The 21,337-nt window shown below is 33.0% G+C and overlaps 1 protein-coding gene across 3 annotated transcripts in view; it reads left to right on the top strand.

Moving 5' to 3' along the window:
* The window catches only part of LOC105335230 (uncharacterized), a 58,288-nt gene extending 46,285 nt beyond the window's left edge, over positions 1 to 12,003 (top strand). The window contains exons 4-6 of one of the 3 annotated variants that reach the window (XM_066076314.1): positions 937 to 988; positions 3,609 to 4,081; positions 9,383 to 12,003. In XM_066076314.1, coding sequence (XP_065932386.1) covers positions 937 to 988; positions 3,609 to 3,625 — 69 coding nt within the window. In that variant the 3' untranslated portion in view covers positions 3,626 to 4,081; positions 9,383 to 12,003. Of the gene's footprint in view, positions 1 to 936; positions 989 to 3,608; positions 4,082 to 8,535; positions 9,212 to 9,382 lie in introns of those variants that run through there. The other 2 variants (XM_066076313.1, XM_066076315.1) reach the window with 2 other exon arrangements.
* Positions 12,004 to 21,337: the final 9,334 nt, after the last annotated feature.

The following is a 21,337-nucleotide window of genomic DNA, read 5'->3' as shown; positions in this document are numbered from 1 at the left end:
GTGCAGTGTTGATTCAGAAATATCTTACCCAGACATCACAGTTATTGATAATGCAGAGTTTCTTTGAAATCAGTTTCATTTTTTTTTATGATCACAGGCCACTTTTATGGGGTCAGATTGAAGGAGATCCAAGATGTTATTTGTAGAATGCCAGACTGAGTGTTACTTATTTTTATTCATTGTAATCAGACAGCATTGTCATAAAACTGCAGCTGTTGACACATCATGTCCGTGGGGTTCTCTGGTGTAATGCCAGACAGAATCTCTAAAGGTGCAATACCATCAACTCTTCACTTAGAAGGATTAACACCATTTTTTCTATAAATCAGCAAAGTGTCTGATAATTTTCAAAGGCTTCCATAGTGAACACATAGTAAAATGAAATCCATTATAGAGACCTTACATTTGTGGGTATTAATCATGGAGGTCACCCTGGGTCTCTATATGGATTTACTAGTTCTTACATTCCTCCTTGACCTACACAAGTCCATTCATAGAAAGTAGTGATTGACCTTCAATAAGTATAATGATTATGTTTTTAATCTTTGTGGGCATTCCATCGATTATATTTGGAATTGGTGTTATATGTTCCTGCCCAGCCAGAATGTAACTAAATGGGGTTTTTTTTAATTTGTTTTGGTGAAGTTCACTGAATATGGGACTGTTTGACATTGCATAAATCTCACCACAATTAGCTTGATTGTCTTCTCTTATAATTTCGCAGTCATTGATTAATTATTGATTTTTTTTAATGGATCAATATACCAGTGCATCAAATATATTATTAATTTATTGATATACATTTCACAAAAGCATGACATCAAAGAGCAATCTAGTTGAAATGGCAAATTTAAGATGAAAAGTTGGAGCAATAGTAACATTTTACTAAATATAAGGAATTGAAATGTTACCTTAAATTTTTCTGTTTGTTTTTAGCCTGAAGAGGATGTGAAATTATTGGTCAATGGGAAGAATACACAGAATTCAGGTAAGATAGTTGTGATAATTATAATGACTGTTTTATTAATGGTCTTCAAGTGTGCCAGTCATCAGGCAGGGCAACAGGAACCCGTAGATCCGAACTTGTGTGGGCAATTCTCAAGCTCAGATCTAGGGGTCTGTGTCGTCTCTGCAGTAGTCAACAAGCCAGACAAAAACCCAGATCTACAGGTGTCTACCAAGCATGCAGTTAAGCAGTGCTATATAGCTCACCTGATCACACAGCCAAATAGTGATATCTAGTTCACCTGATCAATGACAAGCAAGCAGCAACCAGTGATATCTAGTTCACCTTATCATAGACAATCAGTGATATCCAATTTTACCTGATCTCCTAAAAATCAGACAACAAATCAGTGTTTTATCACAGTGAGTAGTCATATTTAGCTCACCTGATCCACAACAGGCAGTGACAATATCTGATAGGCATTTATTCAAGTAGTTCATATGATGCTAAGTAGATTTGTGTCATCTGATGGAATCACCTTGTGCAATTCTGACCACTTTTTTACAAATGATAATGTGACTTCTGTTAATACAGAGTGTGGGTTTTGTTCTTCTCTCTTCATGACACTTTCTCTTGAATGAAAGTAAAAAGCAATTAAAATGTTGAAGACTACCTAATGAGCAATAATTTGCCAATTAACATCCTCACTTCCAACCCCCAATACTCATGTCTGCATTATCCATTGATCTACGTGAGAATTTGATTGAGAGGGCTTCGTTTACAGGAATGCTGCAGTACTGTACTTCTGCAAGCTATATGTACATGGTCTCGAGTTGAGGTAGTAGGTTGTATAGTTGAGAATTACAACACATTTTATGGAGAACTATACAACTTGCTAGCTTTCCTTGTGGCATGTGTGACAACAAATTGCAGGCATCTAATGCAGACTCGTGAAGGTGAGTATAGTAACACAGAGTTGTCATCAGTCAAATACATTTAATGATCATGTATTCATCTTTCAAGTCATGAAATATAAGATGCTCTATCTAAGTGTGGTGTAGTTAATGAAGGGTTGCCTTGACCTCATTCGTCACTGAATGGGTGATGTGCTTAGTGATGTCCTTTACTTATAAGATTGTGTTCTTTTTTATTTTCTTTGATTTACTTTGAACTTACCAGTCTTAATTAGCTTTATTGGCCATTGAACCAAGTCTGGCACAAAATATTTCAGATTCAGGTATAAATAATTAAGATAGATCAAGCTGCATTAGAATAACAGAAGATGTAGATCTTTTTAAATTTAATATTGAACAATCTCAAAAGAAGAAAGTTCAGAATACATGTAGAAATAAAAAATCACTCAAAAGACATATATTAAGATTATATCGATCAGTCTTCCTATCACTATATCATGTCTAAGACTAGCATTTTAAGATGTGCAGTCTTCATGTAAAGTATAGGTACTTATTAATAAAAAGACTCCAAAATCGGTTGATAAAATGACACATTATTGATACATATTAAAGACTGTAAATGATAAATGAACTCTAGCACTACAACAAACAGAAATTAAGATGACAGAGTTATCCTTCTTTGTATATTGGAATACACATTGCACGTTTGCAACTAGAACAAAGATAATATCCATTGGGAGGAAAGTTATATAGGCACTGCCTGATGTCCAATTCTTTTATATATCCATTTGCATACTAACATATTAGTCAAAATAAAAAAAAACATCAAAGTAATATTTTATATTATTTCCTAATTAATAACTTCATTGAATAAATGGATACGGAGGATGACACATTTAGATGTTATGATAAAACATAATTGAACAATTTCTTTAAACATTTAGAAATATAGCCTATTTGATATCATAAATACTGTGATTGAATTAATTGCATGACCGTCTTCCTAACTAACCAATTATTGCATGGAATGTTATTCCTTAAGTATATTACTAAGGCAGATAAGTTGGATTCTCAACGTTCTGCTGTTAAATTGTAAAACTTTGCAATCAAAGCCACAAAATAAAAGACAAATGTTGGTTAATATTCAAAGTGAAATGGTCTAGGCACTTTAAGGTTAAGGTTGCATTTTGTATCCAAAAAAGATTAAAAGTGTGGTAAATATATAACTTCTCAATCCTAATGGATGAATTTCTTGGAAGAATCATGGGCATAGTTTGTGAAAAGTGTTTTCTATTGCACCAACTTTCAAGATAGCAAATGCCAGACTGGCTGCTTGGGTTGTTAAATATCTGAAGATTTTTTAAGGAATAAAAAGTGGCATTGACAGACTGCAAATATTTTCTCTGTAAGCTACAGTGTTGTGCATGCATCCTTTATGTAATTGTTGGCAACTAGTTCCTACAGGCTAGGAATGTCTTGGGCAAATACTGAAGGAATGCACATGTTGTACTTGCACACTGTCGGTAAAAATGTTATTGTCTGGGGAAGCAGTCAGTCGGCTTTGAGCTTAGTGGCTTGCTACCATGATGAAATAGAGGAATTGTCTTGTGTAATAAGTGATATGTATTCTCTTGTTTAGAAGACTAATAGGTGAGTAAATTTACTTACACTCTCTTACAGAAGAAAGTACAAATGAAATGAGGCTTACCTTGGAATATTTCTCAGTTTTTTATTTTGATTTCCATCAGGGTTCCTCGTCATATGATGAAATTACCAACCAGACTTTGTTCTTCACCATCTAGTACACCTCACTTGATATTAGATTATGAGAGAGTTTTTACAAGTGATCTAGAAATAATGGCTGAAATAATGAAGTTAAAATTCCAAGAAATTGTAACCAGAAGTTTAATTTGGACAATAAATAATTTTGCCTCTAAAAATTCCTTCAATTTGTCTGTGTTTGTCAGGCGCTTGAATCCTGACTGATGGTGCAGTAACTATACTGTCTAGACTCTAAGTCAATTACATGAAAAATCAATTTTTTATCCCAAGAAGAACACTGATGGGAGAGATTTGTTGAAGGTGCCAAAAATAATAAACACTCCCTAGCAGACGACAGAGAATCTGCAGCAGTTCTGCTGCACTAGATGCAGAATGCACTGTGCATATTGTCTGCTTACTGATAAGGATGAAATTGTGGATTTTCAGCTTCTCCCTTAGGGTAAGTTATTTGTCTACAATTTAAGATTATATTTTTTAAATTATTTTTATTGGGGGGTGGGGGGCTTCATTTAACCATTTCATTTTGTAATATTTTTTTGATAATGATTTCTTTCAGTTACACTTATTTCTATCTTGAAATAGTCATAAAGTTTTTAATGTATGACATTTTTTTAATCTTTTATATGATGCAAGATAAGTTGTTTTCCTCTAAATTTTGTCAATATAGAATTGATAAATAATGGGACATTCAGCACCGGAATTGTAGACACCAAGTGGTTTTGAGATATTGTGCTTATAAGAAAAACTATCAATTTTTCAATTTTCATCTTTTTTTTTTATTATATAAGTAGAAAGTGATTTGCTTTTTTAAGTGTCAATTTAGCATCTATATATTTTAGGAAGAAAAAAATCTGGTTCTCCCTATCTTATTTCCTTCCTTTAATTTTATCTTTCTCCTCCCTCATTAATAATAGCAAAAATTTAAACTGAAGTTAAAATTCACTTGAGGAAAAGACATCTTGCAGGAAGAAATTCTGTTTAGTTGGGCTAGCTGACTTTTTCCGTTGTTAGTTTCACCTGAGGTGAACTCGCATCTGAGGAGTTAATAACCCTGTAATTGAGAATATACTAGGTATGCCCAGACTGTGGTTTATTGGGAGTTGCTATTATTAGAAATATATGTCAGTAGAGCGAGAGATTAGGAGTGTGGTGGAGCTGTTACTGTATAAAAGGACAGGAATTTTTTTCAAACCAGGTATGTAAAGGCAAGTTATCAATTTGAAATGGTATCTGTATGTTACATTTTTGTGAGGCAAATTAAATAAAAGACAAATTGGGTCAGCTTTGTATCCAGGGAATAAATGTAGACTTGATTACTGCCTGTTGTGGAAACTGCGTCTCTAGTTAGAGGATTTTTTTTTGCACTTGGTGTGCTGAATTAAAAATTGTTTATGATTTTGGTGTACATGTACTTGTATACTTTCATATGGTATGTACAGTGATTCTTGGGTTATAATACAACACAAATATTTCCTTTTATTGACCTTATTTAGGAAAAGCGGCTTAATGAAGAAAATAAATGCAGAATCAGGAATATAACTTGGTAAAAGGTAGACAGAGTATTTATGTCTGGTTCAGATTTAGAGATTGGATGATATTGCATTTGGCAATAGTTTAGATTTCTGTCATTTTGGTGTATTGGTGAGCTTGGTATATGAGGTGTATTTGAACACTTGATGGTATGATCCTGTCCAAGTTATGTATTAATTATCCAGATACCGAACAAAATATGCTGTCTGCACTCCATGTAGACTGAAACACTTTAAATGATCAAGTAAGTATATATAAATTCACACAATAAGGTAATGATGTTACAGAAATGTTCATATTTTTGAACAAAACCCACAAATAATGAACACAAAACACCCCCCAAAAAATGAGGAAGTAAATGGAGGAAACAAAATGTTATTGTTAGGGTCCAGTATACCAGCCATTCACGTCTTGCAAAGCATCAGCATGAAACTCGATCTCTGAGCCAATAATTCATATACTTGAGAAGACTTTTCTGTTGATCCATTCAATCAGCAGATTGCATGGTCTTGGTTAGCAAGTGGACGCAAATTCTGAACGTAAAAGAGTCATACTCATTTGTTAATTAGGTTCCAAGATTATTCCATTTTTGTAAATTCAAGGGTTTGTGATCAGCTGATGGATGCATGGTTTTCTATAGATATTGTGTTACTTGTGAGAGTTTTACCTAAGGGGGTGATGGTTGCAGTCATATTGTAAATGTGTGTCATTAGCTGTTGGTAGAATCCTGAGAATAAATACGAATTTGTAGGGTATCTGTACATTGAAACCGGCAAATCAGACAGCATCCCATGTTTCTGCATTTATCAGCAGTCTATATCATATAAAAATATTTGCTCATGAACAAAAAAGGTTTAGTGACAGAAAAAATTACTGTGGAGTGGTACGTGGTCAATTTTAATAGTGAGCACTGGTGAGCATCACACAGTATCCAGATGTAGGGAGTAAAGCTGAATACAGAAGCTAGCTGTATCAGGTCATTGGGCGGTCTCTTGGGACAAGGGCGTTCAGAATGGCTGTCTATTTCCTACTTATCTCCTTTACAGTCTAGACTCAAAAAATGTCAAGTGAGGATAATAGTGGCTAAACAATGTCTGCTGTGTGGAATTGAAAATTTCCGCTGCTTCTTTTCTCATCTACAAAAATCTCACTTGTTGATATGGCACTAATTGAAGTGAAGTATGAGACTTCTCTTGAGTACAGAGAGGTAAATATTATTGACTAGTGATCGATAGAGAGAGATATATGAAAAGCAAGACCTAGCTTTGTTGTTTAAAATGGCATGACAGAATTTTTTTGCACAACTTTAATATGTGGATATCTTCTGTTAGTTTTTTTTTCCATTTCCTGTTTCGTTTAAAAAAAAAAAATTGTTTCATAATTTTTATCCAAGAAAGATTTTGTTCTATTAAAGTTATTTTTTTTTTTTAAAGGGTTGTAGTTGACCTTGATCTTTGATCTCTACCAGTTCAAGCATGTAGCATTCTTTGTAGTATCAGTGTGCAATCTCTTTGTAATCGGCAATGAAGTTCTGGAATGATATTTAGGAAGAATGTATATACAGCGATGACTAATTATATGGACGTTTGTGCAATAAACTGGTAGTGCAAATCGTAAAAATGGTTGATATTTAAAGTTTTGTGTATCCAGGTATATTGATTGGCAATATATTAACAAAGAGAAACTATTTCAAAAGGCACACGTGTTACCACTTTGTAATATTGCATGCCTGAAGTTGTGGTTAGAGTTTGATGACCTAGATATTATCACTTTGTCTAGACTTAGCTCAGCAAGAATTGATTGAGGCACCTTGAGGTTCAGCTAATGAGGGATTTCCTGAAACTGTTAGACTTACCTGATAGATTTTTCCCCAATGAAAAATTAAGACAATTTAAAAAAAACTATATAGTCTGGTTTAGAATAACAGACCTAATCTGTAATTCACAAACAATCCATTATTTTGTACTTTGAAAATGTTATGCTTTTCCCCATGTGTATGACCATTAAAATGTGTCTGTTTATTTTATTTTTTTTGACCATCAGTACATATACTTATGATAACTTTTTATCTTAACCAACCAGTGCTCTTCATTAGTGTTAGGTGGTACACATTTTGAACAAAAATGACATAAAGGTCTCCATTTGTGTCATGGTCTTAAATCAACATTGGAATTCCAGTAGAACCACTTGTTTTACAGCTATAAAATACTGAAGGCTGATATCACCAACATATTGAACCTAGCTTGCTATGAGTATGTATTGTACTTATTTTTTCAGATAGACAACATGTGTTTACGTTGAGTGGGTGTTATCGCCAGGTCTATAACAGGATATGTAAAGGATTCTAGGAGGGACAGGCATCAATGTATTAAACACTAAGCTGATTGCTATTTCATACTGAGGAAAACATATTTTCCCCAGTTATCTGCAATAATATGTTGTAACATCTTTAGTTAACATTTATTTACATGTACTTGCATAACCTATACTCAGCAGTACTTATGGACTGACTTTTGTCATGTAATGCTGTTTCACATCAGATGTATATTGTTCCACAAAGACAATAGCTTAGGATACAATTAGAGGTAACTCTGGTGATGCTGTGACAATTGTTGTGATGAAAGAGAGTGTTGAAACCTTAGTCTGCAGGAGTGCAAGGTCTAGTGTAGTACTTCATATTGTCACCTGGCTGGATGAAGGTAATGCTGTTATAATAAAGGTCATCAAATAAATGCACTATGCATTGGAAAGCAGCAATGTAATCTGTTTCGTAATTGTTAGAAATAAATAAGCAGGTGGGCCCAATTATTTCATTGACCTAATAAATATTAAATTGCATTTGTTTAATGATAGTACTTCGTTATTGTGCGCAAAAATTCTACAAACCCCATAAGTTTTTATTGCTCTGTGAACCCCCCCCCCTCTCTCTCTCTCTCTTTCTCTGGAGGATTCCATTCCACCACATACTGTGGAATCATTAAATTTCGTGGGGGCCAATTTTCGTGGATTGCTTAAATTTTACAGGATCGTGGGGACGTAATTTCGTGTATTCTTTTAAACCTACAGAGAAAATATGACTTTATTGCCCTAATTTATTAATTCGTGGAGGATGTTAATTCGTGGATGAGAGGTACCCACGAATTCCACGAAAATTGAGCCACCGCGAAATCTAATGATTCCACAGTACATGTACCTTAGCAAAACTTCCACATGAGTAGCTGAAAATGAAAGCTTTGCAACTGAGCTTTGCAGTTAATGTGTTGTCAGAGGATTTAGTCTCTCATGTTAGTTTACCATATATCTACCTGCCAGTCTTTGTCATTGTGAGGGTCTAGCTCATAATTTGTACATGCTTTATTTTAGTTTCTGAGATATAAAGGTGACACACGTACCATTACCCTACCACCTACCTCCTGAAATTGACAGTTTTTACAACAATGTGGATCACATTTAAAGAAACCAAGACTGGAGCATTTTGATAAATACAGATATATCAATATCTTTATCTGGTTTTTGTTTGTTTCTTTGTTTTGTTTTGTTTTGTTTTTTATATATATAAATGTGGGGGAGAGCTCCTGAGAAATGGATGAATTGCAAAATACAGTATATTACGTCAGTTCATGAGACGTATGATTTTCTCCAAGTAAAGCTTCAAGTAATAGAACCTAGAGGTAATCAATCAGTCCATCTGTTCTCTTACATTTATCTGTCTGTCTGTCAAAAGATTGCTTATGCGGAGCAGCATTAGGACTCAGGTTTTTATCGTTTCCAAAGAAATAGCTCAATAGAAGTATACTCTTCTTTTTCAGACAGAATCATTCACCACCAGTTTATGCTGTTTCTTTGCACAGTTTATATCTTGGTTTGAATGCATAGATTCCTTACAGAAATTCATGCCTAACTAATGTTTAACTACGTATCAACTGCCATAAAATAGGGTTATGATTCAGGTTCTGAAGGATATCAATTCTCTATTCAGCTAGAAGTTATCAGGGGCTTGTTTAGTCTCACTAAGCTTTCCTGTTTTGTCCTTATTTTCCATTGTCTGTGACTGTTGATTTCCTCATTCTATCATCTGCCTTTTCCTTAATAAACTCGCATATATATATATATAGTGATTTTTACATGAAAGTATGGCTGCAAGAGATGTGTGACTTGGATCTTTCACTTCCTCTCTCCCTGAGACCATAACTTGTGAATATTTTCACAGGTTCTGGTTTCTGGACTAGAGTGGGTGTTGCCATCGACGACGTCACACCAACAGGTGCCCGCCTATGGAGTGTTGGTAGGATCCAGAAATCGCTTTTACAGGCTTTCCAGTCTTGTCATTTATTCATGCAAAATGAAATTCCTTGACTGTTTGAAAAGTTTTTGTTTAAGACTATAATGATCTAAAGAGGAGTTTCAAACGTACCATTATATTAGCAGCATTTTGTATTTTATATGTTTCAAAATGTCAGAATTTCTACAAAAGGTTTTAAGAATTGCCACATTAAAAGTTTTAGTCATAACAAACTTAACAATTTTCCAGATTGTGAGATGGAGATCGATTTATATTGAAACAATCACCTGAAAATACTGTCTGACTTTGGTTATTTGAATGATTGAGACCAGTAAAAATTCCTTCCAGAAGATGAACACTTTTACGTGACACAAAAATAAACTCTCTTAAACTGTCGCTTTATCAGATCTCAATTGTTGCCAACGACCCCCAGTACGTTCCCATCCGTATATAAATCAGAGCTTGTTAGTGATATTCAACATATGTGGTACACAATATTTTTGTTCATTTAATTATTCGTTTCCTTCAGTAATTCTTGCAATACAGTGTTTTGAGCCTAAAATGTTGGATCAAAAATACTTACCACTAAGTCAAAAGTTTGTGTGGTTAGGATATTTCAGTTTAACTGAATAACACTAAAAATCATATATTAATTTTTTTTGAGATAGCAGTGATCTTTATATAGCAATTTTTTCAGCATATTACATTTTTGTAGCCATTTTTGGGAGTTGATTTTAATCAACTCTTCTATGCAGTTACTCTGGAAAACCGGGACCTTAGTACAAATCGTCACCGCTGACAAGACTTAGCACTTGAAAATAATCGTTAAATTCGATGTAATGTAATCAGAAGCATTGTTTTTGAATTAAACTTATTTTGTAAATACCTTAAAATAGTCAGATTTTAAATGGTGGAACAATTTGAATATCTTTTAGTAGTATGTTTTCCCACACCGGAGTTCAATATAGTCTTGTTTCTGTCTCCGTAAATCTCCGACAAGCAGAAAGTCTCTCTACAGGTCGGAGATTTACGTAGACAGCCAAGCGTCTGGTTGAACGTAAATCAAATACAGGTAAGAGACTACTTGCCATGCAAAATTACATATCGTTGATTTTAAAATATGTCAAAATCGATAAAATCAACCCCCATTAGTACTTCAGTACTTTGATTTCTCATTGTATAGAATGAAACTATTTTACTTTTAATTTTGGTGCTTATAGTCAAACTTTTGTGATTGTTACATTTTGATTTAAAGTATTGTTTATTTAAGTGAGGGGATGGGGCATTTTGTAATGCTTCTATTTGACGTATTTTAATTTTTTTTTTTTATTTTACTGAAATGATGGAGAAATAAATTTTGCGCCATTGTTTACATCGTTGTGTTTTAAGGGAAAACAGAATGTTAAAATTAAATATAAGAGTGGATTGTTGTTTTTAAAATAACCCTTTTTGATTAAAAAAAACCTTTTGAGTCAAATATATATTAAAAAAAAATGACTTTTTTAATTTCAGAAAACATGTTATATCACCCAAATTTCATTTTTTTTTCTTCCGTCAGTAAGAATAATGATTTCTCCGCCTTTTAAAAGTCATACGATCTTTTTGTACTGCAATTTTACAAACAAAAGAGTTCCAAATCATAATCGTAGCAGATAAATCTACTTATGACACATTTGATACCCTGGAAGCCTTAGTAGTAATATTCATTATGCCTGCATTGACCTAAATGTGTGTGGTTTCAGCATCTAGAACATGCAGCAACATAATTATTCGTTTAGTGTTCACCATTTTTCTCAAACCTTTAGGGCTGGTGATGATGTTGGTGTCTTGGCTCTGCCAAACATGTATTTATAAAAGCTCCATGAATATAAAGTTAAACGGTCTTTTTATTGGAAACGTTTGTGTACTGCAGATAATCAGTTTGGGTGTCAAACTGAAAACATCGAATGTTTATGACGTTTTGACCGGAATTCACCACGAAACTTTTCTGCCAAAGGCTTGATGAAGCTACATATTCCTTTGATTTGTTCGAAGGATTCCTCATCATTGGACAAAGTGTCTTATTCATTAGACTGTTGATCTGGACACAAACTAGACATAATTCATTATCATTGGACATGGTTTAGAACTGTACTGCATGAGTTTTGGCTAATTATTAGTTATGTTATATTGTGAAAAAAGGTAATTTCAAATGGTTGCAATTAATAAATTATGTACTTAAAATCTACGAAACTTCTGTGTACACGTGGGTTTTTTTATACCTTTACATATATGCGGCTTATGTGAAGCCAATCAAATTGGCGATGAATTTCATTATGTTTTAGAATGTAGTGCACTGTCACATGTAAGAAAAAAAATTGTTTAGTAATTATTATCTTAAAAACCCAAACATCTTAAAATTTAGAACACTTATGTCATCTTCAAATCATGTAATACTTATGAAAATGTGTACTTTAATTAGAAAAATATTTGATTTAGTCGGTCATCCTACGTAACAACTATAACAAATTCATTGTTTACTTTATTCTGTTTCTTTTTGTAAATCCTGCTTTTCTTATACTTTTGTATAAAATTCTTCTGCACCTCATGTAACATTATATGTTATGAGTGAAAATAAATGAACTTGAACTTACAGTGGTGGATTTAAGTGGGGAAGGGCGCGCACCCGGCACCCTCTCCCTTAAAATTGTCAAAATAAATACTCAGTAATACTCCTTCTGGCAAAGAAAAAAAGCTATTTGTGAGCCTTGATTATTAACTTTTTTGGAAACTCTTGTGATTTCTCTACACTAGACTGATTTCAACGAAGAAAACCCGTGGGTTATTGGTGTAACGTATAGAAAACCCAATTTTAGGCACGCTCCCCGTGAGTTCAAATGTGACCAATCAACCAGCTTCGAGTAATTAGCTATACTAGCTAGTGTTTTAACGACTCTTACATGTTTTTTATAATACAAGCTGACACTATAATCTTTTTTTTTTAAACTTCATTTACATCATCCCATGAAACTTATTTTTTTAAGGTACCTCACTACACCTAGACTTATACTTTTTAAGACACTACGTCACAAGATGGCGATTTAAACGTTTTGTCAAACTGTTTTTATCGTTCGATTGGGTTGTATAACGTTGTAGCTCAGTGGTTAAAGTATTGGGCTTCTGAACCGCAGATCATGAGTTCGAATCCACATGGAGCTTTTGTTCATGTTTACTGAATTTAATTTTTGAAAATGTAATTTTTCATTCAAAATTGCACATTTTTTTGCATATTGGACTAAAATACTTCTCATCCATTATGATATCAATCTTAATTAAGTGATTTTCTGCTGATTTGAGAAAATATTTCAAGGTGTAGTGAGCCACCTTAAAAACAAAATAATAGGAAATCTTTCTCATATTTCTGCAAAGCAAATGCTTCCATCTGGATTACGTACTAAAGGCCTTGAATCTACAAACCTTTAAAAATTTGTAATTTTATTATAATCACGAGAAAACATATCACAAAAGTCTTCAAAAACTTCATTTTTACTCTACATAATGTCTAATATCCAGGAGCTTTCGGGGGCTTCGGCCTTTGGGCCTCCACCAGATCTTTGCCCTGGACCCACTTGGGGCCTCAATACGGCCCCAGACTCGCTGCCCACAACTGGAGCCCCTCTAAATTCAAATCCTAGATCCGTCCCTCTGTAGTGTTACAACATTGATTTAGAACTGGTAACATTTCAAAGCTATGACCGATGCCTTGATCTAGATTGATACTTAGATCTGTATACTGAAACGTTGCAGTGAACGTTGAGAGGATCGGTCCGTCTTTTGTGTAGAGAGACACTTCACGACCACGTGTCAGACAGTCCACCTACATTGTCGTGACTTATAGACCCAGCATCTGCAGGAGGCATCCCACATCAAATAGAAGGTTTTGTACTCTTACTTAGCAGTCTGTGTTACTGTCCAGGGGAAAAAGCTGATCAACGACACAATATGAGTCAAACTTATTTAGTACTTATCAATGATTGAATTAGTACTTATCAATAATTGAATTTCCTTATCGTTTAAAGCAATATGAGCTGTATTATTTAGAATTTTATTTTGCTGCAAAAACCTGCTGGTATGATAAGTCTGCGTATAGTTTAAACTTTTATGATAAATAAGACTCGAAAAAACATTCTTTTGGCAGAAGAAAGATTTCTCTTCTAAGGAATATATAGCAGATCAATTTTTGTACAGGACGACAATAATTCAATTAATTTTGCTCCAATTATGGCTTCTCAACGGCTTTTCCTATAAAAATATGGCAAACAGAAATTTAAAAACCATGATATTTTTTGTAATTTTAGTAGAAAATAATTTTAATTAGTAAAAGCTTATAGCATTACCAAATTTTTATTTATTTTTTTTTGGGGGGGGGGGGGTCTTAATTTGTTTATCTAGAAAGCACCACATAATAGTAACAATATATGATTTTGGCCTCTGCAGAGTTTTCTTAGTTATTTTTTCCATACATTAATTAAAAATTCAGAAAATTATACAGCTCTTTACAACTTCTGTTGTTTTATATTGGTGGTTACTCACTTTTGATGATTTTGAGTAATCTTTCCTACATTATTGCTCATTCAATAGAAACAGATAGTCTAGCCTGTTGTCCTTTTGCTGCACAGACGTACAAGATTACCAGAAAATCTCGTTTGGCATATTTAGGTGGTGACAGATCCAGCACCTGGAGAGATGTCTCCAAGATAGGAAACGTATTTTCTGCGAAGCAATAACACTTTGTTATTGTCAAAATGACACCTGTACGATAATCGATGTTGTATAAAATCCACGTTGCAGAAAAATTCTAGGACGAGATTTTCTCTTTTACAAGGTTAGGACAAGTCAAAATAGAGGTATAAATGGAAAGTCTGCATATCGTCACACTACCATTCTCTGGGGTGTTCTTGACGCTTTTCTTGCCAACTTGAGCACTAAATCGTATTTTCAAAAGAATTCTTGATAAATCCGAGACCGCTATTCTTACGTTTTATCACTGCTTTTGTACATATGACGTTACCGAATATATGTCTCAAAGTCTTCCTAGTGCTGATTCCTGTAGCAAATGCAATTGACCAAAAGTAAAACACTTTTAAAATAGTAGATGACTGTAAGAAAATAATTTACATAGATGATTGAGTCTTGTTTCGTTTGTTTGTCTTTGTCTAACATAAAAATTCCGGTAACTGATGAGTGTTGGATGAAAACCTAAGTGGATTATGGTCTTATTATTTTGTGTTTCTATCATTCTGTGTCCAACATATTTATCTTTCAACACCTTATTAGTGATGTGAAAAAAATTCTGCTTTTATTTGGTTTTTACACGTGCTAGCCTATTTCTCTTAAACATCCAAGGCAATTTCACTAAACTTGGGACAAAGCAGCCTTGAGTAAAGAGCTAAAGGACAGTCAGGCAAAATCAAATGAAATTATTAGATAAAATGAAATTAATAGATAAAATTACGGTTTGCTATTAAAAAATATTCTCACAAAAAAAGGAATGGTTATTCATAAATTTTTTTCTCAAGAACCAAATGGCCAATTAAATCAATTTTAGATAACCTATACCTGATAGGTTCAAGGTTGTTTAAACCATAAGATGCGGTCAAAAAGACTGTGATTGAGGCTCAAAGTTCATCACAAAAAGAGAAAATACTTTTAAAAAGTTCATACAATGCCTGCCAAATCCCTTGCACCTAGGATATTCAAACGACTTATGTACATCTCTAATTGATGAATTATACATTAGAAGTTATGTATCAGTACATGTATAATATTTGATCATCAACAAAAATACATTTATATTTTTACTTTCTACATACCTTCATTTCTATGTTTATTTTTTAACATTACTTGATCTCAAACAATATCTGACTACTAGCGCTATTGTTTGGACTGGGCAAGAACATTAGCATGTAATTTGGTCGTTATCCGAAGAGTTTTAAGCACGAAGTACTTCGTAAAAATTATACTGTATGAAAAATTTGAAATGTGGTTTATTTACCTAAAAGGAAGTGAGAGCACAAAAATTAAAAAGAAAACGCCAACCATGATTCGAACACCCTCTCAGCTGAAAGGTAATTTCTACAACCCTCCGCCTATAAAACTGAGCTACGTTGAAAAATTGTGTGAATACCGGTATATAACTTTTATGACTTGACAATTTTAGATAAAGTTACAAGTTTTTGTGAAAACTACGAATTTTGACCCATAATGGGTCTAGACTCCACAGTCGATAATGAAAAAGAATGAAAGGTATCCTTTTAATAAAAGTATGAGTACTTTCATACCAAAATTTTGCAATTTAGCAGCACAATAAATGGTCAATATTGAGACATAAAACGTCGTGTGGCTTAATTTGGTAACATAAACCTCTTGTTTTAACAGAATGAAAGTACGTTATTGACTATAAACAATGTACCCAAAAACAATATATTAGCAACATTTGAAAATACTTCTTTTTTATTGCTCCAAGTTGGGGATTAATAACGCCATGTACGCCAGTGTCCTTTTCTTATAAATGAAATGATGAGACAGTTTGTATGATTTTTGTTGAAACAAGCTTAATATCAGATTTGTACTATAAACCTTTGGGATCTGAAAGGGACGCAGTTGTAGAGAGGTTCGAATTTAACGTAACATACAGCTCGAGAAGACAATTTAGCTTTAATTTTAAGCTCACTGAACCAATTATTCTGGTATGTTTTTTCTGATCACGTAAACTATCCACATTTTGACTTTCTTCTCTATAGACCACGGGATAATTCCAGCCAAACTTGGCGAAAAATAATTGTTAGGTAAAGTGAAATCAATTTTATTTAAATGAGCCACATCATTTTTAACCTGATGATAACTTTTTTTATAAATGTTTTGGGTTTCTAGCGAGTTCGCAGGAAAACCTATGCATTGTAAAATGATAAAATTTGTAAAGTGTAAATAAATTGTTCAAACTATTACTCCTTATGGAGGGAATCAAAATACAAATAAGGAAAATGTTATGAGAAAAATCTTTTTTGTAGAGCAATGGAACAATGTATCTTTACTTTTATGGAAAACCCTTGTTAAAGTTATCAAATTGCGACGCTCTGATCAGTAATAAAGCGCTAAAAGGAATGCAAATTCAGTATTCAATATAGGAGTACATTCTATCAAGTACAATTCGTAATCAATGGAAATAAAACTTTAGATAGTAATATTTTATACAAAACTTCATTATCAAGAACTTCAATATTACAATTTGTAACATACTTGTCTGCCAAAATGGCCCTTGTATATTATTGAAGATGCTTAATTTAAACATGTAAATAACAATAACAATTGTGGAACAGTGTACTAGGTTTGTGCAAATTTAAATATTTGCATGTGCGAATATATTGGGAGAAAACAATTTGTGATTCTCCTTTGCAATTAATATGATTTGAATTAAGTGTAAAATTAAAATTGCTCAAGTTACATAACTGTATAGAGAAATCTCTTTAAAACATTTTTCACAAGAGTTACAATTTGTTATTTTGCAAACTTGTATTGATTAATGTTATAATAAGCATTTCATCCGGGTTTTTTTTCTCCAAAATGACCTACAAAGGTTACTGAGTAAGTTCTGGAGACGCTGTTTAACAATTTTATGAATATAAATAATATGACTGTTTACGTGTAAGTGTTTGTCATGGTTACCAGATTTGTCCATTCTGTATTTTCTGAATGACATTTAGGTCCAGTGTCTGAATAAGGAGTTTGCACGATCAAGACCCGTCACGGAAGCAAAGATCTCAAGTAGCCCGAAAAGTTCCACGCTGGCATATGCACTAAATATATATTTGGTATAAACCATTGGGGAAAATAGGGTGTTTCTGTATGTCCAACGACAATAAGAGTATATTGCTCTAGATCGAAAAAGGCACTTTATTATGCCCCCCCCCCCTTTTTGAAGAGGGGAGGGCATATTGCTTTTCTACTGTCCGTCTGTCGTCCAGTCGGTCCACCAACAGTTTCCGTTCAATTTCTTAGCAGAGGTTGCACATACTGAAATGAAATTTGGGGTATTATGATATATTATAAGAATATCTAGATCAACTTTGATTTTGGGTACGATCGAGCAATTTTTTACAAAGTTATGCCCTTTTGACTTAGAAAAATTCCAATTACTTGCATTTCCGTTCATTTTCTTCGAAGAGGTCTCCAAGGGAGGGGCATAAGTGTTTCACAAACATCCCTTGCTTGAACTTTAGGTCTGTGGGGTGAATTTTGGAAATCCAAAAATTACATCGGAACATTCCGAAACCTAATTCCTGACTCATGACAATGATGTATAATACATTACAATTAAGAATTGAAAACAATAAAAATTAGCACTAAAATACAAGAGACATATCATAGGGTAAAACTTCAATTTGAGTACTAGTAAGTCAATTAAATCAAAGGTGTGATGTAAGAGTTAACAATGTATTTAAGCAATTAGCTTATTTATGAATCCTTTTGGAAATAATAACATTTGACGAAAAAGTCCTTAATAAAAGAAGATGGGGGAACAAGATAGCGCAAATGCCTATTTAGTTTTATCATAAAGTACAATTTCAAATTAATTTTTTCCGACCAAATATACTAGATGATGTTATATTTTAAGTTTACAAAAGCAATATTTCTAACTATATTCAGTTTTGAATATTTTAACAAACGATAAGAAAAAAAAAATTAAAAATTTTTGGTGGTATCGAACCCACAACCTGAAAACCCTAGCCTATAATGTAACCTAATGTTTGGTGCTCTAACCACTGAGCCATTTCAGTCACAACATACTTCTTTGTGAAATGCTAAATGCAACTTCAACCACGAATTTACGAACTTGTTGTATTTCTCTAAAAAGTTGAATGTTGGGATACAAAATGACAAGTATAGTGGGTCATCTCTCCTAGTTTTTGTTGATTGATATCGGTTTGATTTCCTTTAAACCTTATATAGACTATGACAAAATTATGGAGCCCAGACTCACTCTATAAAAGAAAAGGCATTGAAGTTCTAAAAATGACACTATTTGGAGGTTTTGACACGCATACGCCAGTTTAAATCAACCTATTCTAAATATTTAACACATTTAAAGGTTATAAATCGATATTTTGGTAAATATACATTGTTTTCAATAACTTAGAAAGAAACTATGAGATTTGTTCATATTTTAATTTTATTGTATATTATCTCTATCCACATATGGGCAGTTTACATGCCTTATTCACCCATCTTCTTTGTCAAATTTTCAGTCAATTATATATATTTCAATCTTGTTCTGGAAGCTTATTCATCAAATGGATGTAGTTTTACCCTTAATGCTCTTCATGTGCGCTACCTTTGAACAAGTGAAATTTTATCCGTTTCGACATTTTTTCTTTTGAATTATTTGTATATAAAATATATAACATTACCGTAGTAATGAAATTAACACCATGGGTTGTGACAACAAAAGCATATTGCAGCATACCCTTCTTATGGCACACTGATAGTACCTCACATCTATCCACAGATCGCATTTGCTTCCTGTGTAGCCCAAATGTACGCCCTTAACTATCTTCTAATTATAAATAATAAAGATATGTTTGTAAAGGTCTTAAAGACACACCAACTTCTGATACCGAAAGACAAGACGAATGTGTGTGAAGAATGGCCTTACTGCAAGCGTAACGTGAAAGTATAATTGCAATTTTGACGGTAAAAGAAATTGTTCATCCAACATTTCAACATTGACAACTGTGATAGGATCCTGTTAAATGTTGTACTAGATGTATAGGCATTTCAGACCCAACGTTTGACATAACACAAAGTTCCATTTATTATTTAATCACCATATAAAAAAAATCAAGAAACAACAATGGTAATTTCGTATTAGTTCTGTAAATATCTTTTTAACTTATTTAAATAAACGTTACATGTATATACTTTATTGTTTTGAATCACACTACATATATATAGAAAACATTTTATATCAGTCTCTTGTTTGCGTTTTAACCAAGGTACATTCTTTTCTAATGAAATTGTGACAATGGTATGTATGTAGCCTTTTACTGTATATGGACGATACTATTCTATGTAGAATGCCAGATCAGCCAGCACAAAGTTTGTAGCGACTGTGTGAGAGGACAGACTTGGATACAGTGGAGTGAGTACATCATGTTTCCGGGAACCTGAGATGGAAAGCATTTATTTCATGATGCGATGCATTTCAAATATTCTCTTTTTTTTCAAATATAGGATTCAGCAAATTTCTGCCAAAATAGTAGAAAAGAAAAACAAATGTAAGATAAACGTTGGGATATTACACATGTAAAAAGAGGGTGGTTTCAATTTATTTCTTTGCTAGAATTGCAATTCATAATTTACCGATCATAATGTACTAGTTATTTAATTATTAAGATAGCTTAACACAATTAGATCGTGGCTATGTGGTCCAGTTGCCATGATAATAGAAAAAAATGCATTTTAAAGCTTATTTGAGGGCGTTTTGTGAGATATGTAAATAATTCAGGTTTTCCTTTTGTCGTTTTTAAACTTTTGAGAAATGATTATTTTCATATTGTTTATTGTTGGTTACTAAACAGAAATTTTAATCGTCGATTTCTTTATCTAAATCAAAATCAAAAATCAAAATGCTTACCATAGAATTTTTAAAACCCCTATTTATTTGGCTTTGCAATAGAAAATTTAAAAATAAGATCGAGAACTGTTTCCTGGTAAAAAGCTGAAAAATAAGGAAAATGTTAATATTATAAGGTATTCGTGAATGGATCCTATTCATCTATAAACATATGTCAACATCCAAGGAGTATTTTCTCCTCTATTTTTAAGAACACCGATTGTGATTTATAGCTCTAAAAAATGACAGGACTAAAATCTACACGATCCATTTCTTACCAGTTTATCGATCGTTCGAAACCTTCAGCAACCTAAGATAGTTGCAGACTGCACGAAAAAGAACATGATGATATCCGACTCAAATTACCATATAAGACGACTTGGCTATATTTCTTTCATCTAACGTACTGATAAGCATAAACAATATACTTTTACTTACTTTTTACGATCGATTCATTAATTTGCTGAAAGATGTCAATATAAACAATATAATGCTTTCTTCAGTGATTCATGCGGGCTTTGTAGGCTGCGATTTTTATAGAAAAAAAATTAACATAAGCCGCTAATGTTTTTTAATAGATGTATTCATGTATGGAAATAAAAAGAAAATAATTGACTATGCGTGACCTGGCCCCTATTTAGATATAAAATAGATTTTACATTTAGGTGGCTGACTGAGTTTTCAATGCGCATGTTTTTGTGCAATCTGGTAAAATACATCGTATTTATTCATTTACAAAATTGTTTCGATACTATTTATGCAATTGAACACAATAAACAAGATATAGATTAAAAAATGTTTAAAATTTTAAAGAAAAACTCAATTTTAAAAAGATTTTTCCGTTAAATTGTTAGGTTCGTGAGCTTTGCCAAAGCTTTTGGGCAGTCTTTGGAGTATTAAATACAAATATCTAGACAACTTAAAAGTTTTTAACCGGGGTTTTCGAAGGAAAAATCCGGTTATTGGAATGATGAAAATGACGGACGGGTAGGTGGGCTGGCGGCTGCCAAAAGAGTACCCTTATTGTACGGTTAACTCCTCCTACCGTTTTCAAGACAGGAAAATGTTGTTTTGCCGGTGAAGGGCTGTGCATATTACTTGGATTTTGATTTTTTGATAATTTTTGAAAAAAAAATACCACTATACCAGCTGTTGAATTTAGTCTTTTCAAGCAGATTATTGCATATAGGGTACCCCATTTCTCTGGATGGGTTGTGTTTATCATTTCAGGG

This window comes from Magallana gigas, chromosome 2, assembly GCF_963853765.1.
Source record: "Magallana gigas chromosome 2, xbMagGiga1.1, whole genome shotgun sequence".
NCBI classification, from domain to species: domain Eukaryota; kingdom Metazoa; phylum Mollusca; class Bivalvia; order Ostreida; family Ostreidae; genus Magallana; species Magallana gigas.
Note: the sequence above shows the minus strand (reverse complement) of the source record. Positions and strands in the feature narration are given on the sequence as shown.